We start from the raw sequence: 25,997 nt of genomic DNA on the forward strand, positions 1-25,997 counted from the left end.
GCACAGACCAGCAGACACAGCGTTTTCCTTTCCACTGTTGCGGGACAGTGGTGAGATTCTTGTGGAAACATAGGACCCTGAGAAGCTTTACACCAGACAGACACATCCTTGGAAGGACGGACGGATGGACAAGCTGATGGATGGATAAATAGAGGGACGGATGGACGGACAAACGGACAGACGTGCAAAATCAAATGTAAGAAAAAGGATGTGCAAGCCAAAGTAGGAATTAAAGCGGTGGATAGAAGCAGCAGGTGGAGCCTGGTGTCTGAGCAGAGCGGACTTATTGATCAGTGATGAAAAGCTTTCCTGTTTCAGAGCGTCTCAGTCTGGTGGAGAAGGAGCTCCGCTGGCTGACAGTGTTGGTGGAGAGGATCTCCATGATGGAAACCAGTCTGTTCAGCCTCCTCCACGCCACCACAGTTCCAGTTCAGGCTGCTGGTGCTGCTACTCTGATGCTGCTTCCGCAGTATGCAGCAGCAAAGAGAAGCTCCCTGGAGACGGCGGGGTGGGAAAACATGTCCACCGCTGAAGGATCTGAACCTGCTCGTCCCCTTCCTGTATGTAGCCTCTGTGCTTGATTTCAGTATCAGTAGACTCCAAACGCTGCAGTGTGCTGACGGACTCCCTGTTCTTGCAATCACAGGATACTGGTTTAATTGTGCTATTTTTCTCTGTGTGTTTTTTTGTGATGGTTATCTTGTGTCTTTGCAAACTGTGGTGAGAGAGGAATGAACACACAAATTACCCCTAGTGGGATAATAAAGTAATAAAGTTTACCATGGTTCTGTGTACCAAAAAAGACACTAAATAAACAAGCAGGAAGAGCAGGTGTACGTTTGACCAGGAAATAGGACTTAATCTGGTTATACATCACTTTGCTCTGGGTAGAGAGGAGAGGAAGGATGCATCCATATACACATATGTACATGTACATACACACGCACTTACACACATACATATCTAATGAGGCTAACAATAATAAATGTCATTTCTACAATATGGCTGAAACTTATAATCAAATTATTTGATGTAATCGATTACAAAACATGGTGGACTAAAATGCTCTGGTTAAGCTACGGGACTGAGTTGGAATGGAGATAAGGAGAGGGAGCGACGTTAATTAGCGATCGTGCGGCCGCTACTGGTGACAGCAAGCTGGTGTTTTTCCCTTCTTCTTCTGGTCTTTTGGGGTTAAAGCTAACACTGATTTTAATTATTTACCATTTTACATGTGGACAACGGAGTTTAACCCTTTAAAACCGGATGCTGTGGCCGGCAGCAGAAGATAACCATTCAACTGTTTATGCTATGGACGTAACTGCTCTTGATTCTGAAATCTGAGAAGCGCAGCTTTGTGCTGATATGAGGCACATTACGATAGCGCCGCCCCGCCTCCGGGTTAAAGGGGTCTCTGAATCTTATAAATGAACAAAAATGTGAGAGAGCAGCATGAAATGGATAAAACATGATCAGTTGTTGTGTGCTGAAGGCTCCAGTCTATTGCTGGAACATGGCAATGAGAAGTTAAGAGGCTCTCTTTGAAGAAAATTTAAATATTTAAATATTTTGGGTACATGGAACAAAAATCTCTAGTCAACTTATTGAAATACCCTACAATGTTTTAAATTTCCATTTATATTTATTTCGTTTGGCACACTGTAGTTTTATCTGTTAAACCTGCCGAAGGAACCCTTAAGCAGGGAGGTCATCACGTTAATGCACACCGTAGACCAGGGGTCTCCAACTCCGGTCCTCGTGAGCTACAGTCCTGCAGGTTTTAGATGTCTCCTACTACAACACACCTCTGCACAAGCCTGTTAATGACCCAGTGATTTGAATCAGGTGTGTTGCATCAGGGTAGAATCCAAAACCTGCAGGACAGTAGCTCACGAGGACCAGAGCTGGAGATCCCTGCTGTATATAAAAGATGGGCGGAGCGTCCGTGATGTCACCCATATGTTTCTGAAGAGCTGAATTGAAGCTCGTTGGGTGTTCCCACCGTTGCCATCTTGGCAGCGTCACGCGTGACATTAGTCCCGGAAAATCCAAACATGGGCCAAGAGGCGGAGCTGAGAGGGGGATGATGAATGTGGGGGTGGATGATTGACACCCATCAAACTCCGAGCTGCCTTTAGCTAAGAGCTAACCGAACTAACCCGGAGCAACTATAGCTAACCAGCTAACGGCAGGCTAAAGCTAAGGCGTGCTGTTAGCCGGCTAAAAACTGCGGCTGTAATGAACTCTCTCTTCTTATGCAGATATTGGAAGGACACGCCCCAATTATGTCGACTTTCAAGATTAAATAACATCCAAATGGATGAGTTAGAAAGAATTCACCCCCATCACAGTTGTCATGAAGGTAAACTTGACCTTTAAATCCTAAAATGGATTTTTGTACCAGGCTTTAAACATGTTTATTTCTGCTGTGAAGTTGGTCTTTTTAACATGGGAGTCTATGGGGATTTGCTCTGTTTTGGAGCCCTTAGTGGACGAGGGGGGAACTGCAGTTTTTTTTCACATAGGCTTCACATTTTACTGCCAGAGGTTGCCGCTTGATGCACCATGAAACATGCACATCATGTTCTACAGGCTCCGTTTACAATAAGCTTCACTTCTAGACTAATACGATCAAGCAAAGAACACATGCTAGCTATAAGAAGCAATGATCTTATTGCTGTGCCTGAATATTCCCTCGTCCCTGCAGCAGTGGGTATGTAATACAGTCAATCAGCAAGTAAAGGGATTATTCAGAGTTGATCCTTTCAGCCAGACTACTTATCTGACCTGATCAGAGAGCAGGGCTCTGCACACATGTTCACTTATCCAAGCCAAACATCTGGGGCCAAAATACAGCAAAAAGCCAAAGCTGCTTTTTTCTCCACTACCACACTAGTTAGTTACTTTGGCTGAACCAGAAGTCACCGGCTCAGTAATATCCACCCGCCGTTTACCCGACTAGGCATCTGACCTACAGCAAAATAAAGCCTCTGCAGTTCCTGCTCTTCTAGTTTGCTTTGTTTTTTTGCTTTTCATACATGTATTTCTTAAATATTATGTAGATATGGACTTTGCCTGACATGTCAGGACTGTCTCCTGTAGACCAGAGTAAATAATCATTAGAAGTCTGTAGCTGCTCAATGAGCTACAACAGTTCTGCTCTGTGCCTGCTTTTATTGTGAAGAACAGATATCATACGTGTAAGATAGGGGCAGCAGACTGTAAAAAGAGTATGAAATGAAGAACCGCATGTTTCATGTTTCCTACAGTTACTGGATCTAACACAACCAAACCAAACACAGATTCTGGACTGACCGGACGGGTGAAGGCTGGTTGGATCAGTCAGAGACTCCACACATGAAGATAAAACCAGGCATTACCAGCGCTGTGGTGGCTCCGTTAACCTCACACACACACAACGATGCTGACCTACAGCCGATCCACAACCTAGTCCTCCAAGCCAGAAACATTGAGTGAGCAAACAAAAATGAAGAAAAACTTGATGCTGATCGTTTAAGACTGAAGATAATCAGCGTTTGCCGTCCTTGGTCGGGAAGTTCGGGACAAAAGCAGCCCGATGATCTTCATGTGTGTCCTGCTGAGATAGAAACCACTGCTTCATCTGGGGGCAGACATCACATGAGGGAGTTGGTTGTTTCTGTTTTTCAAGTCAAATGTTTAGTTGATGCATTTCATTCTGCTTCATGGGGAGCAGGTAGTGGTTCAACAGCCTGTCTAGAGGCCATGGCAGCCACCACACGGACTGAACAAGTTCCTGTCTCCTCCACTTTTACAACTGCTGCTTTTACACTGGAGTTTGTCAGGTCTGTTACGATGTATGACTCACACCTGCTGAGGCAGCGTGACCACTTGCACACCTGATCCTCATCACCTTGATCCCCAGCAGCTGCTACTGAAGGACGGAGCCTCCTACAGAACCAGGTCACTGTTTAGCCACCTGTGGTGACACAGACCAGTGTAGTGTATTCTCCGCTGGATTACCTGTTGTCTATAAGACATGATAAATGACTACGTTCAGCCAGGTCTTGTCCGGCTTCCTGGGATGGTCCTGATGGAGCTGGCCAAGGCCTGCATTGACCTCTGTGTTATACATCTGTTATTATATCTGACTCAGCATGTTTTAATCATTTTTCTGTGATCTAACTTTCTCCTTCATTTGCTTATTATCATGTATGGTGCCGCACAGAAAGAGAAAATATTTTCTCCTTTAGGAAATGCCAAAGAAGAAAAGCTGAATCTTGGCTTTAATTTTGCTGGGTTATATGGACGAATTAAACATTTGCCTTAAACCCTCAAGCCATTAAACTGCTTCTTCAGGCCTGTCTCTGTAAAGGACACCGTTAAAGACAGATCTTGTAGCTCCCTCTGCTGGCCTTAGAGGTCCACTGCAGGCAGGTCATGGTGTGAGCTAATCTTCCCACATCCACCACCAGGTGGGACAATATAGTCGTGAAACCTTTTCTAACTCAGAGTGGCGGTGTTGAAAAAGAAAAAAAAACGCATGTCATCATCACACCCAAACACATACTTTCCAGCTGACCTTCTCAGTGTCAGAGAAAAAGTCTTTTCCAGTTTCAGGACTATTTTTTACCAGCTGCCATGGCAGAATGATGACTTTCCATCTGAACCAGCCAACATGGCTGCATCCACAGCTTCTACTTTACGCAGCTTGCACAATGAAATTCAGTTGTCCTGTCCCAGCAACATCCAGGACTCCAAGCAAAGATTAAAACATCCAGATGAGATTCAGACTGGATCCAGATGAGCCAGACAGACCAGGAGGGGTCATAAAACAAACCCAGGGGTGGGCTCAGAGAAGCAGAAGGTTAGAAACAAATACGCTGTTGATTAAAACTGACTCAGCATGCAAGTGAACGACGGGGTAAGTATCCGTTAGTCGGACTGGAGATGAGACTTACGAGACTTCTGGCCCCATACGTGGAGATGCAGCTTCCCAGAAAAGTAGTAAATGAAGGCCAGGACCAGCACGAGACACAGGAAAAACAGCAGCTTGTGGGTGGGCTTCATGGTCTTCAGTCATTCACATTGTACCATCCAGGTGTTCACCTGCAACGAGACAAGAGGCAGACGTCACCTGTCGGCCATGTCAGCTCAGACTCACACAACTTACAAATGCTGTTAAACTATTTCCATGTTTTCCTCATTTCCAGTTATTCCTGCTACTATTTACTTGCTATCCTCACTAAACCAACTCCAGCTCAGCTGCTTTGTGGCGCCACCGTGCATCAGAAACGTCTTCTTGGCTTTATTCCAGCCATAGAGGAGCATTATTTTTCTTCTTTTCACACACACATAGAACTTTCTGCTCACTGGTTGATCTTTGGCTGCTCCTGATTGGACGTTACCGTCAATCTAAGCTCTCTGATTGGTGGAAAGTCTGACAGGAAGTGGCCTCATGTCCAGGTCTAAATAGAGGTCTGTTAGCAACATAGTAGTTCTATTCTATTCTATTCTACAGACATTTAGCAGACGCTTTTATCCAAAGCGACTTACATTAGAGAGTAAGAACAACACAAGCATGAATTCAAACAAGATGGGACGTCATAATTAAGTGATAGTCAGACCGCTTTTGAGTCCAGTTGGACCCAGGTGCTGTCATGTAGTGCTAGTGCAGTGCATATCATTTTTTTATTTTTATTTTTTATTTTTTTTAGTCATTTTTTAGTCATTTTATTAATGGTGATGTTTTTTTTAAACTTTATTTTAACACATTTTGCTATATGAATTTAGCAATCTGTAGACTGGAAATACAACAAGTAGAAAGTAAATATAGGAACATCACATGGGCACACACGGGAGTGGTTACAGGGAAAAAAAAAGGGGGCGGGGGGGTGGGGGGGCTTTAAATAAGCAAATAAGTAAATGGGGAATTGGGTCAATGCATCACAGTATTTTCTTTGCATTACCTAAAAGGGTTGATTTTTGTTTGCTAATGTCCTGTTTCATCTGTGTCTGTCAGATGTATTCTCATGGCGGGTCAAGTTGTAACTGCATGTGTAGAATGTTTCCACTATGGCACTTCTTTGCAGGACTTACAGCATGTGAAAGTACTTTGATCTTCAGGTCTACCAGTATGAGCAAATACATGGGTTATTATTACATATAAATAGTCATTCATTAGTACCTCCACTGATGCAACTACATCTACTGTTGTATTTATATTCCCACCACTTTCAAAGGCACCTGCGCATACTTCCCCAATATGGGTATTTACACCAGAATAAAGTTCACAGGTGCCTGTAGATGTGTTTCTGTATTTAAATAGTTTGATGAGATGTGTGTCTTATTGTTCAGACAGGTCTTCCAGAGAGGTTGTCCATTTCAGCCAATACTATGTAGATTTATCCAACTTGTGATTCAATGAGAAAGTTAGTTTTCCCATATTATACATTCCTTTAACAATCCTGATCCCTTCCCTTGTTGTTGGGGTTTCTTGGTTAGCCATCTTCTTGTTATAGCTTTCTTGCTGGCTACCAGTAATATGTTAATCAGGTATTTGTCTCTAGAGTTAGTTATGCATCATACAGAGTTCCCAGAACTTGGTAGGCCCTTTTGGATTTGTAGTAATTTGGGAGTGATAAAGAACTTCAAATAACCTGAGTTAAACATACCTGATTGGGTTTTACAGATGTTCCACCACTCCTGCTCTGAGATGGTTATTTTGGCTTCCTTCTCCCATTTTTTTAATATAAAGTGGAGAAACCCCTTTGACTGTAAACATGAATAGATTTTAGCAATTATTTTGTTGGTGATTTTGTATTTATATGCGTCAATCAAGATACTAAGTCTATGTTATTGACTTCCACTGTTTTTATGTTGAAATAAGTTCTAGTCTGAAGGTATCTAAAGAAATCGTCTTTTCCCAAGTAATAGTTATCTTTGAGTTTTTGAAAACTCTCTAGTCCTGCATCATCTGAGATTACGCAGTATGCTGTGATGCTTCTACGGGACCAGACTTTGAATGGACTATCCATCCTGGCCGGTTTGAAATCCTTGTCAAATGCCCCAGCGTAGCAGTTTAAGCCTGGCTTCCGGTTTTCATTTGCAGCATTGTCTGAATCAAATGTTTAAAGAGGTTCTGGTCCAGCAATGTAGCTTCTCTCTGAGCAAAATATATAAATTTTTATCTCCGAGCAATGTCTGGAGGGGTATGTCAACTTTATTTTAGATCTAGATATTTCCACAAAGCAGTGTAAAGTGGATCACACCAGCAGATCAGGTATCTCATTTACAGTAATCCTCCATATCCGGAAGAGAAAGTCCCCCTTTGTCCTTTGGTAACTGTAGAGTATCTGATCCTTGGTTTTTGCCCCTTCCATATGAAACTTGAAAAGAGTCTTTTCCATTCAATAAATTGTTTAGGAGGTATTTCTATAAGTATTGAAAGAGGTATAATAATCTTGGTAAGATCTTCATTTTGATTATATCTATGCGGTGATACAAATCTGTTTAATTCAGATTTTATTTGTTTAGTGATTGGCAAGAAATTTGCAGCATAAATATTAGAAAGTTTCTTAGGTATTGTGATCCCCAGGTAATGTATGTTTTCATTGTCCCAGTAAAATTTGTAAAGATTTTGTATTTGTGATGTTGGTGTGTAGTTACATGTGATGATTTGAGTCTTGTGTATGTTTGGTTTGTAACCAGAGTAACTACCAAATGTTTTCAGACAGGTTAGCAATTTTGGGAGACTCAAATCTGGTTTAGAGAGAGTCATCAGTACATCATCTGCATATAGGAAGGCCTTGTATTCAGATTCCTCTCATTTCCTGATCCTCCCTGATTGCTTGTGCAAGTGGCTCAATAAATATAGCAAAAAGAGCCGAGCTAAGGGGACAAACCTGCCGACAGCCTCTTTGTAGCACCACAGGGTTACTCAGACTACCGTTTATCTTTATCCTGGTAGTAGGACAGTAGTTTTTTTAAAAGTGAAATTACTGAGTTATTGAAGCCAAATCGTTCCCTTGTCAGGTACAGGTATTCCCAGCTGACAGAGTCTAGGCGAAGGACTTCTCTCTGTTTTTATTCATATAGTCCATTATATGTAGGGCCAGTCTCATGTTATCCTGAACCGGTCTATTTTTAAAGAAAACCATCTATTATGTGTGGGATTATATTTTCAAGTCCTTTAGCAATTATTAAGGCGTGAAGTTTATAATCTAGGTTTAAGATGGATATTGGTCTGTATGAGCTACATATAGATTTATCTTTGCCTGGTTTTGGAATTTACAGAGATTACTGCCCGTTTCCAGGATACTGGTACTGTTCCCATTTGAGTACAAAATTACAGCATTTAAGCAATAAAGGCGCAAAAATTTCCCTGAAGGTCTTGTACAGTTCTGCTGGGAATCCATCAGCCCTTGGCATTTTGCTTGTTTTTAGTCTTGATATGGCCTCGTCTCGTTCTTCTTTCGTTATTTCACGAATAAATATTCTGTTTTGTTCCGTTCCAACAGACAGTAGATCCAGAGTATCTAGAAACTGAGGGGTCAGCACCATCTGGTAGTATATAAAGGCGTTTATAGTAGTTTTCAAATGAATGTTGGATCTCCTTCAGGGAATGACACATCTGACCTGATTATTATTAACACTGATTTTCTCAGGTGTTCAAATACTTATTTGCTGCTGTATCATACAAACAAATTGTTAAAAAAAAAAAATCATACATTGTGATTTCAGGATTTTTTTTAGATGATGTCTCTCACAGTGGACATGCACCTATGATGAAAATTTCAGACCCCCCCCCATGATTTCTAAGAGGGAGAACTTGCAAAATAGAGTGTTCAAATACTTATTTTCCTCACTCTATTAACTTCTTTCTTTTGATGGGATTTTGTAATCCGTTAACATTCAGAGTCACAGCATATAGATTTGGTTTTGTATCATGTCTGTCTAGTTTGATATTTAGATTGGGATTCTTTATTGACCAAAACATATAACAAAAGAAATGTCTGTGCCGAACAGTGAAATGAACAAATATGTGTGACCTCCAATAGTAAAGTATGAGAACAACTTCTAAAGGGAGAGGGGAGGCCTCCCAGCGAAGGGCCCGTTCTGATGAGTCTTTTAATCTCCTCACCCATCTTTGTGATCAGGTTAATACAGTTAACATCTCCCATTTGACTGGCCCTAATTGCCATCTTTAACAGGAGGTATATTTGGCCAAGAGCATTTTCCTCACATTATGAATCATTAAACGCGAAGGTGAGTCAGAATACAGTCGAGGCATCTTTAGCTATCGGGGAAACATTGTGAGTTATCTGTTTAGATTTCTTTAGTAACTTTTGTTTTACTCCGTTATGTCTCAGTCCAGCTTTTCTGTGTGTGGCGAAGGGCGCTGGAATTTCCGCAGTTTCTCTCGAGCCCATTCAGCATCCACACCGTTTACGCCGTCCAGCATGTCCCTGAACCTGCCACGAGTACTCCTGGAGTTTCTTGTGGAGTATCGCCGCTGGGTCAGCGTCATCTGGGCCTGATTCATCTGTTTCTTCCTCAGCATGTGGGCTCTCGCCTCCTTCGCGCTGTTGCATGGGGCCATCTTCATAGAACACCGAGTTTCGCGGGTGCTGGTGTCTGGAGCCTTAATCCCTTTCCTTTTAGGATCTTTCTCAGTGGGGCATATTCTTTTCTTTTTTCATAATCTCCGCTAGGTAGTCATGGTCGACAAATATTCTGTTGCCATTCAGGTGAATTTCTTTTTTCTTCCTTGCAGTGGATCACACCAGTTCCTTAGTTGTGTAGGTGAGGAAACAGGCGATCATGGACCTCGGGGAACATGTGGGGCGGTTTCGGTCTGAGTGATCTGTGACAGCATTGTATTCCCAGTTCAATGTCCGTGAGCAGTAACTCGGTTTTGATCATCTTCTCCAGGAACTCATGTGCATTGCTTCCCTCCATCTCTTCAGAGATTCCAAAAATTCTCAGGTTGTTTCTCCTACAGCGTGCCTCTAAGTCTGTTAGTTTAGACCGGACACGTTGTTCTTCCTGTACCGTAACCAGAAGCCCGTCTTTCACATCGGCAGCCCATTCTTTGACCACCGCCACCCTTTATCCATCCTCACCTCCATATTTTTCAGTTTGGTCCTAATCTCAGTGAGTTTTTGGTTAACTTCATCTTTAAAGTTTCCCAGTTCCTCTTTCAAGTCGTGTTTAATTGTTTCACAGATGCCGCTTAACTCCTTCTTCATGTCTGCGTGTCCAGCCTTTATTTCAGCATGGATGGCATTGATGCTAGCGTACAGCGTGTTCATTAGCTTCCCCACATTGACTACTTCTTTCGGTTCTCCAGCCGCCATTTGCCCACTTTTCTCGGTTTGACTCACCGTTGTCTTAGCCTTTCTTAATTTATATTTCCCCATAGGAGTTTTTCACGATCTTCTGTCTTTTAAAGTAGTCTTGATTGGGGAAAGTATTGGGCTTTTCAGGGAGCTGTTATTCTACACCACCATTCGGTTTGTCGCTATACCAGAAGACCGATAGTGATGTTTTTATGATGAAATGTGATAAATAATGCTGTTATCATGGATCATTGTGGATTTACCAGATAGACTCTCTGAATAAAACTACATTTAGTGGCTGGATTGTAAACCTCCTGGACGGGATAGAAATACCTGGAAAACTTCCGTAGATCATCTAAAGGGCAGCTATCCATCACATTTACCCCACAGAGCTACACACCACCGCTCCTGGGAGGCTGGTGATTGGAGAAAAGATCTGGTGGAGCTTATGACAGCAGCTTGTTGCCACTTATCAAACATCCAAATATCTGCAAAAACACCCTTCTCCAAACATTTTTACAAGAAACCCCACCGAGTGCAGCTGAAAGCAGGAAGCTGCTTGATAAAAGGAAGAGTTGCAGTTATCTGTGCTGTAGCTTCAGCCAGATACAGGACATTAAACAACACAATTCAGTACATTTCTAATCATTTACAGTAAATTTAGCATGAAGATCTGGATGCAGCTATTTATGATATCCATTCTACGTCTTCTGTCTGTGCGGTCTGCCTTTCCAAATACTCTAAAGAGATAACTGATAGGGAATAAAAAGCCTGTATTAAACCATGGCTAAGCTAAATAAAAATATATATACATGCCTACACGTTTCAGCCAACAGGACCTTCATCAGGCCAAATGACAAAAAGCTTGTCAAACAGTTTGATTCATATAGAAAACCAGCTGCAGCTGCTCTGTGTGGGCAGCTCGAAGGTCACATGGTATAATTGACCTGCCAGTGACAAACAGAGTTAAGCCTTCTATACAAATCGGTTAGCATGGCATAATGTAGCCATATTTAAAAGAAATATACATATAGCCTACCATATACCATTCATACATCTAGATAGGATTCGTTCCTTATTGCTTAAAAAAACCACAGGGTGTTCATTAAATCACAAGACCTTTATAAAAAGGGAGAGAAGTCTAGTTCCCCATTCAGGCCCGGGTACTTTTTAGTGTCTAAATGCAGAATGATTCTCTTTGTAGAGTCTTTTAAGTCTGTCTTGAATTTTCTATATGCTCCATTCTTGATATCTTTAATGACTCACAATTACCATGATTAGCATCTTGATACTGCCATGGGATGTCGTGGATTACCGGTTCTTATTGCGTACTTAAGTTCAGCCAGCCTTACTTTCAGTTTGCGCTTTGTTCCCATATAAAATCAACCACAGGGACGTTCTAGTCTATAAACTACATGTGAAGTATTGCAGTTAATGGATGATTTTGTGTCATATTTACGAGCGGATGACTCAGTGAAGTGACATTAATCATATTGCTACAGCAGTTACAACCTTTTCTGGTGGAGAGCCAGGTTTTCTGTTGTAAGGGGGCGAGGTGACTCTTAACTAGTTTGTCCTTTAAAGTTGGAGCTTTCCTAAAGCTGATCATCGGTCAGGAAGAGCTTGCCTGAGGACATCATCGCTTTTCAATATGTCCCAATTTCTTTTAGGAATGTGATGAATTTGATGCGCTTGGTTACTATATTGTGTTACGAAGTAAACTTGATTAGACTTCGGTCATCTTTCTGTTTTGGAACCAGCAACTGTTCTCCGGGGGGACTTTTAGCTTTATTGAGTACTTCGAATATAATTTGTTGTTTATAACCTGTCTTTTTGAATCTCTGGCTCATGTCTTCTGTATCGCAAATACCTTTACAGATACTTGGTTTTCTTGTTGTTTCTTGTTTGTTTTTTAAGCTTAATTTAAAGCCTTAAATATATATATATATATATATATATATATATATATCAGCTTTAAAACAACCACCAATGTAAAATGTCTTTTTAAAAAAAGGTTGGGATGCATTTCCATGTGGGCATCCTGTGAAGCTGCGACTGACCCTACTATATCTGAAAATAATGCATTTCACAGGCTTTAATCCGGCTGAGGAAAATCCAACTTCCAGCCTGAAAGCTGAAAACCTGCAGACGTTGACAGGGTTTCCCTTTCACCAGCAACCAGACAAGCCTCTGATATGGTACAAATAAACAAAAACCAACAACAGTAATAATAATAACACTAACGAGCCTGTTCACAGGTAACTACACATTACACCAATATAAACAACTTGCCTAGCTTTCCAGGTTCAGGTTTACTTGAATTAGATAAAAACAAAAGTTCCCGCTGCGGTTTTAACATCGATGTTAAAGATTGACAGTTAGCTTAGACCACCCTGGAACTCCTTGATTCTTCTTATTTCTGGCTACAAACACCACAAACCAGCATAACGGAGCTTTTTGCGTCCAGGTGTTGAGAATAAAGCCGAGCTTGTGCTGGTGGGACTGACCCAGCTAGCAGGACTAACATAACGGAACTTTGTCTCGTGCAGCCTGTTGTACCCGAGTATTCACTTTCAGGTGATTTCTATTCCGCCCCACGTCCGTTAATTACACTCCTACAACGCAAAACAATGACCAGATATTTTAAAAAGGTGTTTGAAAGCGACGATGAAGCGAGGGAACGGTGTCTGTTTTCGTTAGCTTAGGTTAGCCGAACGCTAAGCTAACGAGGCTACGTTGGCATCGTGAGGAGGCAGCAGGGAACCCCTCACAGGCCCGCGGCGCAAACAGCCAGCCGGGGAGAGGTTCGCCTCCTACACCGGCTCCAACAGGCGAACAGACACATTGAACACCTTTATTAATAATGACATATAACGTCGACACACCTAACAAAGTGTAAACCACATTTCTGAGGCCGTTTCTTTTATTTCTTAGGAAAAACCCGAAGCAGCGGTCCACTTTCATTCACGTCGTTAAAACCGCGACGCAGCAGCGACCCATGCCATTAAACACACTCAACAATAAAGCCTTACATTTTCTTTAAAATACTCATCAGTAAAGCCTTACATTTTCTTTAAAATATTCATCAGTAAAGCCTTACCCTTTCTGTTCTCGGAGTCCTCAGCTTTATAAACTGCCTTCAGATTAGATGATGAACTGGTCGATGAAACGACCGCGTCCTTCCTCCACTCCAAATCATGTTTAAACCTAATCTGGGAAAGTCGGTGGCTCTAAGAACTCCAGGTTTGGCTCGTGCGTGTAGTGGGACCCCCCCCGGTCCCACTAAGCTCCAGTTGACATCAAGACGTGCAGGAGAGAAAAGCAGCCATCGTGATCTTCAGCAGCAGCGCGAGCGCACAGGAACAGAGTGTCACATGATGAGGCGGTCTCCGTGACTTATGTGCCCCCTCCTGTTGATGAATGCATCATCTGGTCCTGCACGAGGCGCTCCTTTCTGCTCATCAGCTGATAGGAGCCCCCAGCCCCACCCAGCAGTCCTTCCAGGCCTGTATGGAGGTGTAGACCTGCCTGTCCCACGCCATGTGCTTGCTTAGCAATGCTTCGTGATTGGCCGTGTGGCAGAGTGTTTTCATCCTGCTCTCAGGGTATCAGTGTTGTTGTGGCACTTAATCACCTCAGAGACGTTCAGAGAAACAGTCTGAGGAGACTCAGCGAGAAGATCTGGACTCTTCATGCTACACGCTGCCAACATGCTCATGTCCACGTTCTCAGCTCCACCCTACTAGTACTGGGCACAGTGGTGGAGCTAGACTTTAAGACACGGAGGGTGTAGTAATAAAGGCAATGATTGAGTTTCTAACACTGCTGTTGTAACAGTGGTCACATCAGAGGGACAATGGCCACGGTTACATGGTGTTTTTTTTATTCAGAATTTATCATTCACAATTGAATAATTCAGAATTAAAGTATTCTATCTTTCATTTCCATGGAAATAGTAATTCTGATTTGAGGTTTACATTGAAAATACTTTTTATCACCTTTTTTTTTTATGTATTTTATTTAGCCATTTTCACATAAACAATCAGGCTCAGACAGACACCCAAAAAGACATTCAAAACATTAAAGCTACCAGTCACAACAGAATGTGCACACTTCCATGTTAAACAGATCCTGAAGTAGTGGCCAGATGGCATTCACCTTTTCTCACTGTATCTAGGTAGGCAAGACATGGATCCCAAGTAACCAAAAAGTTTCCGAGCAGATTCATTCTTGTAAATCTGAGCCTTTCCATTTGTATGACTAGAGTCATTTCAGTTAGCCATTTGTGAAAAGAAGGTGGGGGAAGTGGATTTCCAGTCCATCAAAATATCGCCTTTATGTAATTCTGCTTTAGGGGAGAGGAAGGGTTCTGATTGAACAGGGGAACGTGACGTATTTACGCCTACCGGAAGGAAATAAAGTTCACTTCCTGCTTCTTCTGTTTCGTCTACCACATGGACGACCACGTAATAAGAACCATTTTCACACTGATGGTGATTCTAGTTGTGAAGCAGCAGCTCGACACCAGCATCCTGCTTCACTGTGGTCAGCTGAGGAGGAGAAGGGAGGTAGAGGACCACGTCGTCATGGCGACAGGACAAGGGAACGAGCATGCTGGAATGACCCGAATTCATTTACATGATGGAGGAATTATTCATTTTAGATTTAAAATCAGAATGAACGAGCCACTTAATTCTTATTTAAGTCTAATTCGGAATGGCCATTTTCATTCAGAATTAGGTGTTTACCTAAATTAAGGAGGATGTTTTAAAAAGGATGTAAACTCTCTCTCGTGTAAACGTGGCCTTTGTCTGAAGTTGACTGGATCCTGAAGAAGATTACTTTTTACTGTCATTCAAAAATAGGACACCAGAGATGCCCTGCAGAATGAAATATCACCAGAAATATCTCTTATCCTCTTTATTCTTATATCTTCCTCTACCAAACCAGGCTGGTTCCAGGATCTACTTCTCCACATGTTTATGCTGGAGCTACATTAAAACCACTGTTGAGGGGCACTGTTGAGCCACAGACTAAGATGGCAGCTTAACCAGACCGCTCGACCACACATAAATTAACTTAAAAACCCTCCACAAACATCACCAATCACAGTAAAATATGTCAAAATTGACTACAGCCAAAGACTGTGACATTTTCACCCGGAGCTGTGCCTCGCAAAAACCTAAAAATACCTCACCATCGAAACAAGAAGACGTTAGCCGTGTTGGCCCCAAACTGGACAACATCAATGACCGACTGGGTAAGATGGTCAGTTCAGTTAACACACTAGAGGAAACTCTGGTTGAGGTCAAGCAGAAAGCCAACAATAACATGTCGCATATAGTGGAAGCCGAGAACCGGCTAATACTAGCCGAGAAAGTGGTAAGCAGCAACAGTGAGATAGCGGCTAAGACAGCTAAATGTGTCACCTTCTTGGAAAGTAAAGTTGAAAACCTTGAGAACCAAAGTCGGAGGAAGAATCTCCAAATTTTTTGGGATTCCCAAAAGCACTGAGGCTAACAAGCCTTTGCTGGATTTCATGAAAGAGATGGTACCGCGCTAGCTAAATGCTGATTGATCCTTCATCTTGGAAAGGGCACACCACACACTCGCCCCACCAAGATCCAACCAAACAGGGCTGTTTTGGTCCGGTTCTCGAGCTTTCAAGACCATGAGTTTGTGTTCCCTCCTTCCTAAACCGCCATCTTCCCATGATGGAGAAGTTTGCACGTCCTGATAGATAGATAGATAGAGCTGGGAAATTTAGGCGTTGCAGCGGTACAGTCATTTAGCAGTTGTGCTTCTTAAGGTAGCAAAAAAATAGAAAACAGTATAAAAATTTCAATATTTACAAGACTTATACAAGGAGATATTTAGCTATACACAGTAAGAGTGAGAATAGCAAATAGCAAATAATATAGTCCAGTGCAATGATTAGTAGTGAAGATGAGGAGTTTAGCTGTGCAAGGTTGATCCAGTCAGTGCAAAATTCACCAGTTACAACAGTCACTCATGTTGTTATCTCTGACACAGTGATGATGAGTTAAACAGTCTTATTGCGTGTGGCAGGAAAGATTTCCTGAAGCGGTCCTTGAGACAGCGAAGCTGTCTGAGCCTTTTGGAAAAGGAGCTCCGCTGTCTGTCCAGCACAGGGTGGAGAGGGTGGTCCGGGTTATCCAAGATAGATAACAGTTTGTTCAGTGTCCTCCTCTCCACCACTGCTTCTAAAGTGTCCTGTCTGCAGCCAATGACAGAGCCAGCCTTCCTGATCAGTTTGTTCAGTCTGTTGGTGTCACTGGCTGCAATGCTGCCCCCCCAGCAGACCACAGATGAAAACAGGGCACCGGCCACCACAGACTGGTAAAAGATTTCCAGCATCTTGCTGCACACGTTGAATGACCGCAGCTTCCTCAGGAAGTAGAGTCTGCTGCAGGCCTTCTTGTACACAGCTGTGCTGTTGGTCTTCCAACTCAGTCTGTTATCGATAGTCACTCCCAGGTATTTATATTCCTCAACCGTGTCCACATCACTACCCAGGATGCAGAGGGGCTGTGGAGCTGATCCCTTCTTCCTGAAGTCTAGCACCATCTCTTTGGTCTTGTCCACATTAAGCAGCAGGTGATTCTTACCCGCCCACTCCACAAATCCGTCCACCAGCCCCCTGTACTCCTCCTTCCGTCCACCACTTATACACCCAACAACTGCAGAGTCGTCAGAATATTTCTGAAGGTGACATGACTCTGAGTTGTACTGAAAGTCTGTGGTGTATAAGGTGAACAGGAATGGAGAGAGCACAGTGCCCTGCAGGGCTCCTACATCACTCATCACCACATCAGACAGGACACCGCCCAGCCGGACAAACTGTGGCCTGTCTGTCAGGTAATCAGCGATCCAGGAGACAGAGGACCCGCCGACACCCATCAGCCGCAGCTTCCCACTCAGTAAAGAAGGCTGGATGGTGTTGAAGGCACTGGAGAAGTCAAAGAATGTGACTCTCACAATGCCTCCACTACCATCCAGGTGCGAGTGAGCTCGCTGCAGCAGATAGATGACAGCATCATCTACCCCCACACGTGGCCGGTAGGCAAACTGCAGAGGGTCGAGAGAAGGTTTCACCAGCGGCCTCAGGTGGGCCAACACCAGCCTCTCCAGCACCTTTATCACATGTGATGTAAGGGCAACTGGACGGTAATCACTGAGGCCAGATGGAGATGACTTCTTAGGAACAGGAACCAGGCAGGAGGTCTTCCAAAGTTGTGGCACCTTCTTCAGGCTGAGGCTCAGATTGAAGAGGTGCTGGAGAGCTACAGACAGCTGGCTGGCACAGGTCCTCAGTATCCTGGGGCTGATTCCGTCCGGGCCAGCAGCCTTGTGTCTGTTCAGTCTCTCCAGCTGTCTTCTCACCTGCCAGGCTGTTACAGTCAAGCCAGGGGAAGGGGTTGGGGCGGGGGGAGGTGTTATGGGTTGAAGTCCAGTCTGATCCAGTGGGCTCACTGTAGGGGGGGGAGGGGAGAGCAGTGGAGCAGTTGGAAGAGGAGGGGGGAGGTGTGGGATGGCTGGGGTAGGGGCAGAGGAGACAGGGGCAGTCTGAGAGCTAAACCTGTTGAAAAAGGTGTTAAGCTCTTTAGCTCTCTCCCTATTACCATCAGTCAGTCTGCCTCTCCCCCCACATCCTGTGATCTCCTTCATTCCAGACCACACCTCCCTCATGTTGTTCTTCTGGAGTTTGGCCTCCAGCTTCCTCTTGTAAGAGTCCTTACACTCCCTCAACTTGTCCCTCAGTTGGTGCTGCACCCTCCTCAGCTCCTCCCTGTCTCCAGACCTGAAGGGTCTCTTCTTCTTGTTGAGTAGGGTCTTCAGGTCGCTAGTGATCCACGGCTTGTTGTTTGGGAAGCATCTAACAGTCCTGGAGGACATGACAGTGTCCTCACAGAATTTGATGTATTCCGTGATGCTGTCCGTCATATTGTTGATGTCCTCCCCATGAGGCAGGCAGAGTGCATCCCAGTCTGTGCAGTCAAAGCAGTCCTGCAGGGCCTCCTCAGCCTCCTGTGTCCACCTCCTCACTCTCCTTGTGGGCACAGGCTGCCGCCGGACAATAGGCACATACTTTGGTGAAAGCAGAACCAGGTTGTGATCTGACCTGCCGAGGGGGGGGAAGGGCGGTTGCACTGTATGCTCCCTGGGCATTTGCATACAGTAGGTCCAGAGTTTTATTGTCCCGAGTGGAGCAGTCCACATACTGAGTGAAGTCAGTCAGTGTTCTGTCCATGCTAGCATGATTAAAGTCCCCTGAAGGCATTTGGTTGCTGCGTCTGCAACCGGGAGACGACGGAGCTGATGACGTCAGCGGCGGCCTCCGCATCTGCTGATGGGGGAATGTAAGCAGTTAACACAATGGCTGATGTAAACTCTCTTGGCAAGTAATACGGCCGTAGCCCAACAGCCAGCAGTTCCACGTTTGGGTTGCAGAGACGTTCCTTGACACGGACATGTCCGGGATTGCACCAACGTACATTCACATAAAGCACAATCCCTCCTCCCTTCTTCTTACCGCTGTCTGTCACGTCTCTGTCCGCCCGCACGGTCACAAAGCCGGGTACAGCAACGCTGTGGTCCGGAATATGTGAGTGCACCCACGACTCCGTAAAACTCAGTAAACTGCACTCACGGTACTCCCTCTGTGTTTTAATCAGCTCCGCCAGCTCGTCCATCTTGTTCGCCAGAGAGCGCACATTCCCCATTATGATGGCAGGAACAGCAGGCTTGTATCTCCACTTCCTTGCCTTCACCCTCACTCCGGCTCTGCATCCCCGGCGTCTCCTCCGTAGCTCCTTCGGGATATCGTGCCTGACCCCCGGCGACAGTACAGGTTTACTCAGCGCTAACAGCTGGTCGCGAGAGTAAACAATGGGCCTGCCACTGTGAGCGTTGCTCTCGGTTATGAGGAGTAACGAGAGTAGCAATAAAAGTGAAAAGAAGAACTTGGAGCATACAAAAACCATTGCTGTTCCGTTGCAATAAATAATAAACACAGCGAAAAACCAAAGGAAAGATAAAAAAAAAAAACTAAATAACAGTAAAAGCACCTGCAGAACTGGAGCTGCTGCAACAGGTGACCGACCAGGACGGAGGCGCCAATCAGAGAGCAATCCTAGTGGCTATTTTGTCTGGGCCTTATGCCCCTGGTAGGGTCACCCATGGCAAACAGATGTCCTGGGGGGACTAGACAAAGCGCGGCTCAAAACACCCCTATGATGGCAACCATGGACCCAAGTTTCCCTTGCCCGGATATGGGTCACTGGGGCCCCCCCTCTGTAGCCGGGCCTAAAGGTGGGGCACAGAGGCGAAGGCTTGGTGGCTGGGCCGTTTCCCTATGGGGCTCGGTCGGGCTCAACCCGAAAGGATGACATGGGCCCTGTAAATGACCTTCGGTAACGACCGAGTTTAATCACTGTTACAAAGGAAGCCGTTTTATTTTGAAATTTTTGCTTTTATTTTGAAGTAAATGGTGCCGTAGTAATGGAAATACATGAGAGAAAAACGAGGGAAAAGAACAGAGCAAACTGCAAATGGCAAAACATAACAGTTATATTTACCTCCTGGCTGACAGCAGGCACAAGGTATTCAATACTTTATAGTTTAAATGTTTGTTTATGTGTAAGAATGATGGCTAAGCTAAGCTTTAAACTTTGGTTATGTCTTATCTTACTGACAGAATTTCCTTATGTGTAAGAGCAAATATATGATTATATGTTTTCGTTTTATTTCTTTCTGTAGCTCTTACGGAGTGTTCACATTGTTCATGGCTCACTGCGAAGATTTTCTTCAATAAAATTGTGAAACATCAGTGCGAGCCACCATCATTCAGTCAGGGATGCTACAGGTCTATCCTCCTGTGGGCTCACCACCTGCAGGAGGGGCCATAGAGGTCGGGTACAGTGTGAGCTTGGCGGTTGCCAGAGGCGGGGACCCTCGTGGTCTGATCCTCGGCTGCAGAAGTTAGCTCTAGGTACGTGGAATGTCACCTCTCTGGTAGGGAAGGAGCCTGAGCTGGTGCACGAGGTTGAACGGTTCTGGCTAGATATAGTTGGACTCACCTCAATGCACGTTTTGGGCTCTGGAACCACTGTCCTCGAGAGGAGCTGGACCCTCTTCCATTGTGGAGTTGCTCCCGGTGAGAGGTGCCGAGCAGGTGTGGGCATGCTCATTTCCCCCTGACTTGGCACCTGTACATTGGGGTTTACCCTGGTGGACGAAAGGGTAGCCTCCCTCTGCAGTTAGGTGGGGGTACAGGTCCTGACTGTTGTTTGTGCTAGTGGTCACCAGCAGTAAGGGATGCCGTCAAGCTGAAGAAGGAGTCCTTTTTTGCCTGTGGGACTCCAGAGGCAGCTGATGGGTATCAGGGGTCTAAGCAGGACATGGCTTTGGCAGTCGCCAAGGAAACAATTCGGGCATGGGAGGAGTTTGGAGAGGCCATGGAGAATGATTTCCAGATGGCTTAGAGCAGATTCTGGTCCATCATCCAGCGGCTCAGGAGGAGGAAGCTGTGCTACATCAACACTGTGTACAGTGGGGATGGGGGGCTGCTGACCTCAGCTCGGGACGTTGTGAGACGGTGGAGGGAATACTTCAAAGACCTTCTCAATCCCACCAACACGTCTTCCGATGAGGAAGCAGAGTCTGGGGTAGCTGGTGCTGGCTCTTTCATCTCTGGGGTTGAGGTTGCTGAGGTGGTTAAAAAGCTTCACGGTGGCAAGGCCCCGGGGATGGATGAGGTCCGCCCAGAGTTCCTTAAGGCTCTGGATGCTGTAGGGCTGCTTTGGCTGACACGCCTCTGCAGCATTGTGTGGACATCAGGGACGGTTCCCCTGGACTGGCAGACTGGGGTGGTGGTCCCCTCTTCAAAAAGGGGGACCGGAGGGTGGGTTCCAACTACAGGGGAATCATTTGTCCAAAGTGGTGATGAGGTTCTTAAATCCCGGGTTGATCACCGTGTTAAATGAGCACTGGTCTTTAAAGAGAAAAAAAAAGTTCTGTTTGTTTATAGCATTTGTTATCTCGAATGTGTCTCTGGGAGCTGGTGGATGATTTTGTCTTTTATTTTTACTACTGTAATTGTTAGAAGATGTTTCCTCATCTCTTCCTCAAGCTCTGCTTCTGGCTAATAAAACAATGACCCAAACGGCTCCGGTCTACCTCCACTCCTTAATCCAGAAATCCTGATCTCGTATTTAAACATAGGACTTACAAAAAACAAACAAACAAAAAAATTACACTGCCTCCAGCACTACACAACAGCACCTGGTCCACCTGTACTCCCAGCAGTCTGACTACCACTTCATGATGATGTCCCTCCTGGTTGAATTCTTACACTCAGATGTAAGTTGCTTTGGATAAAAGCGTCTGCTAAATTACTGTAGAATAGAATAGAATAGAATAGAATAGAATAGAATAGAAATACTCAGACCAACAACCATGCCACTTTTAAAGTCTCTTAAATCCCTTGTTCTGATGCTCAGATTGAACTTCATCTAGTCGTCTTCACCACCTCTACGTGGCCACATGCTGCCGTGTGATTGGATATTAGTGTAAACAGGAAGTAGAACAGGTGAAGGTGATGAAGAGGAGGGTGATTGTAATGACTCATGACTGTAAATAAGAAACTTATGATATGTAAACATGACACTTTTTAACATGCTTAGTGCAAACCTACATAGCTGAAATGACAGGACACATCCAGTGAGGGATGAAGGGAAACAAACAGACCCGTCGCCAGACCTTTGTCTTGAGTGGGGCATATCAAATGCATGGGGGGGGCAAAATTATTACTATACATAATCCTTTATCTGCGCAGCACTGATGCAAGTTAAAAATAGCCAACAGCACATCCAGCAAAAACCCACACCAGTCTTCATATTTTAAAGTAAAATATTACGTAAAGAAATATCCAAAAAACATATTTAACACCAGAAGCATCTCAGGTTGAGTAAACACCGAGGCGGGCGCGTTTCAAAACAGACGGATACATTTTCTGTACACGCACAGACGCACACACACAGACTTTCAACCTACTTTCAGTGGAGGCAGCGCTGTCATCTCTCCAGTCAGTACAGCGGGAGGCGGCGTTTCTCTTTGCTGAACCTTCTCATCAGTGCATCCTTCCGGCTTTTTAAACCACTTACGTATATCCATATTTTCGAATAAAGCACAAGAAATCTCTTCGTCTCTCACACATCACATTGCGCGGTAACTTGCACGGCAACGTTGACGTAGGCTACGTCATGTAGCTAATAGTCTACGTGCAGCAGTAATAGCTCCCATAAGAGAAAACTACACTTGTTTGTTTATATTTTAAATGTCTTAGTGATGAAGATTGCAACATTAGTGGTTAAAATTATAATAATGATAGTAAAAAATTAGAGATTGTTTTTAGAGATCTGGCCAGGGCCTCCAGCAGGGGGCGGGCACAAGCACTAACTAAGGGGGGCCGGGCCCTCTATGGCCCGCCCATAACGACGGGTCTGGAAACAAACACTACAAACAATGACATAATAAAGAGGAAAGCGTCTCTCATGATCTCTTATCAGCTCACCTGCTTCTCATTAGATATGTTCCTGTTATAACCCCTTGATTTAAGTCAGTGTTTTTCTGATCATTGTGGCATTTTCCTGTCGCGTGGTTCCTGATTTTCTTGAGTTTGCATTAAAACATTTCTTCCTGCATTTCGCCTGCCTCCTGCCTCTGAGTACACCGCTGCACCATGACAGCATCAATCCACCAACTAACAGGTTTAATCCCAGGTGGGTTTTTCCTGTGTCACATAGCTGCTCACTGCAGACCTCACGCCTTCTCAGGTTATTTTGATTATTAAGTTTTCCTTGGAGATCTTTGTCTTATTCGCAGCCTGACATCCACAATGCTTTGCATAAGCAGCTGCTGGGCCGAGAGCCAGGGCCGGGAGAGGGGAGGGAGACTGTAGCCAAGTAGCACACTAGTCTATTAATCACTGTTCATTTTCACAGCATACTTTTAGTTTTTGTCCTACTTTTTTGACCAGAACGTTTAGTTTTTGTCACTAAATTCTTTTAGTTTTAATCTAGTTTTAGTGGACTAAATATCATAGTAAAGGCGACTGAACTACAGTAGATTCAGTTGACTACATGTAGTATAAAAGGTAAAGGAATTTTTTCAAGTTTCCATGAAGTTTCTTAAGTTATGTATTAAACATTCACCTGTTAAATTTGAACATACATTCACAGAAATTTTACTTGTTTGAAAAAATCAAAATTTTTATTAACATGGAGTCGACCTGCTCCCATTGAATAACAGTAATTGTTCTTAAAAAACACATTCAGTTTTTGGACATTCTTCCCAGCAGTGAAAGCAAAGGACCACTGATTCAAAATCAAAAACACAGAACTCAAGTGTCATATGTACTATTCATTTCTAACTCCCAACAAACTAAAAAAGTGCCCATGCTATACCATCATCATTAATCATCCGCTTCCCCGATGATTAATGCAACATAAAAATAAATAAATCACTTTGAAATACATATCAATATATATATATATATGTGTGTGTGTGTGTGTGTGTTTGAATATGGTTGTTATGTATACACTACCGTTCAAAAGTTTGGGGTCACTTCCCTATTGAATCCCATGGCAAAGTGACCCCAAACTTTTGAACGTATGTTTTTGCCCGAATAAATGCAAGAAGATGAATGGATAAAAAAAATTCAACTTTAAAATTTTCTTCTGAGGACGAATTATTTTTCTTTAATTCATTCATCTCATATTTTGGGGTAATTGGTGAGCAGCTTCAGGAGCTACCTACTCTACAAGAAAAGAAAAGAGGAAACACATGGAAAAGAAAGTCATTCTGCTTGGTTCCAGGAACATAAACAGAACCTGGTCGAACCTCTGCAGCAGCACCTGTCTTTCTGGTGTCATGGGTCCAGGATCTGGTGAACAGTGTTGTAATATATGAATCCTCAGAGAGGGAGTTATTATACATGGGTGTGTTTAAATCAGTGTTAATTTCGTCAGACGAGACGAGACGAAATATATTAGTCTACTAAGCATTTTTCAATGATTAAGACGAGACGATGACGAGACCAAGTCATGGTTCTGGAACTCTGACAAAAAAATATAGAGCCACAAAATATCGTCAACGAAAAAAGACGAGACTAAACTTTGGGTAATTGGACGAAAACGAAAATAGAAAAATATTTTTTGTAATCGTCCGTGAAACAGACATCGGGAAGACTTTGAGTCTGTGTCTGTCTCCCTTTGTCACACAGATACTTTTTCTCACAATGTAAACAAGCCGGAAAGCCAACTACACTGCGAGATGTCACATGTCCTTTCACGTCCTATTGCAACCCTGTGTGCATAGCTAACTTCCTGTCTAGTCAGTGCGACCCTGCCGCAGCTAAGCACCCGTTTCGCTCCGCTGTCTCTGTGTGTTTTCAGCCTACTAATGCAGCGACCGCGAACATGCTTGGGAGAAAGAGGAAACTGGATGTATGGACACATTTCAAGTACAATTCAGTTGAAAGAAAAAGTGAATGTATAATTCTGCGAGATGGAAAGACGTGTGGTGCGAGGATTGCAGGGAAAAACACCACAAATCTGAAGAGGCATATCAAGATTAATCACCCCGATATCAAGGTATGTCTTCAGTTCTAATCATGATATGAAAATAAAGATGGCTTACAGTACACAGTAGGCTACACAACTAACAATTGTTGTGTTTCATTTGCGTTAAAATGCTGTTAATCTTTGAAATGTTTGGACGCTATTAGCTAGCCCATTGATTTGAACGAACAGTCATATAGAGCAGACGTTAGCAGAAAAAAAAATTAGGCGCTCCAAAAGTACCGCCAATTCAAGTCTCTTTCCACGGAGAAAGACAATGATCATAGATGGACAATTATCTTGAAACCTTTTGCAATCTGAGCTCATTTAAGTCATCTAAAGATGTCATGTGTTAAGTCCAGAGCTCATTTAAGTCATCTAAAGATGTCATGTGTTAAGTCCAGAGCTCATTTAAGTCATCTAAAGATGTCATGTGTTAAGTCCAGAGCTCATTTAAGTCATCTAAAGATGTCATGTGTTAAGTCCAGAGCTCATTTAAGTCATCTAAAGATGTCATGTGTTCAGTCCAGAGCTCAGCTCATTTAAGTCATCTAAAGATGTCATGTGTTAGGTCAAGATCTCATTGGTCTGCATAGGTTTGAGAGAATGTTTCAAGCGCCAGATTTCTGTAAGGTGTTAAAAATAAAATGGTAACCTTTCAGTATATTGGTGTATTTCTTAAACCATCATCAGAGTTGTGTGTGTGGTGGATTGGCAGAGCTTAATCCCCCCCTTCAACCCCAGAGGAAAAAAATGATGACTAAGAATAAAAGACTAAAACTACACTAAGACTAAAACTAGACTAAGACTAGACTAAAATACAAGTGGTTGTTGTTAGACTAAAATAAGACTAAAATGCCAGCACTTTTCGTCAACAAAAACATGACTAAAAAGAATGGTGTATGGCTGACTAAATTTGACAAAAATATTTTTTTTGTTTTTGTGACAAGACTAAGACTAAGACTAAATTAGAAAATGGCTGACAAAATTAACACTAGTTTAAATAACCAATGGAAATGGTGTATGACGCATAGAG

The 25,997-nt window shown here is 43.6% G+C and overlaps 1 protein-coding gene across 7 annotated transcripts in view; it reads right to left on the reverse strand.

The window, feature by feature from the left end:
* Positions 1–25,997, reverse strand: part of st3gal3b (ST3 beta-galactoside alpha-2,3-sialyltransferase 3b) — a 203,563-nt gene that overhangs the window by 145,810 nt on the left and 31,756 nt on the right. For 2 of the 7 annotated variants that reach the window (XM_041992358.1, XM_041992353.1), the window contains exons 1-2: positions 13,420–13,854; positions 4,941–5,088 (exon numbers count right to left, since the gene is read on the reverse strand). In XM_041992358.1, the coding sequence (XP_041848292.1) occupies positions 4,941–5,049 (109 nt within the window). In that variant the 5' untranslated portion in view covers positions 5,050–5,088; positions 13,420–13,854. Of the gene's footprint in view, positions 1–4,940; positions 5,089–8,362; positions 8,642–13,419; positions 13,860–25,997 lie in introns of those variants that run through there. The other 5 variants (XM_041992354.1, XM_041992355.1, XM_041992357.1 and 2 more) reach the window with 4 other exon arrangements.

The sequence above is a fragment of the Melanotaenia boesemani genome, chromosome 8, assembly GCF_017639745.1.
Source record: "Melanotaenia boesemani isolate fMelBoe1 chromosome 8, fMelBoe1.pri, whole genome shotgun sequence".
In the NCBI taxonomy this organism is placed as follows: Eukaryota; Metazoa; Chordata; class Actinopteri; order Atheriniformes; family Melanotaeniidae; genus Melanotaenia; species Melanotaenia boesemani.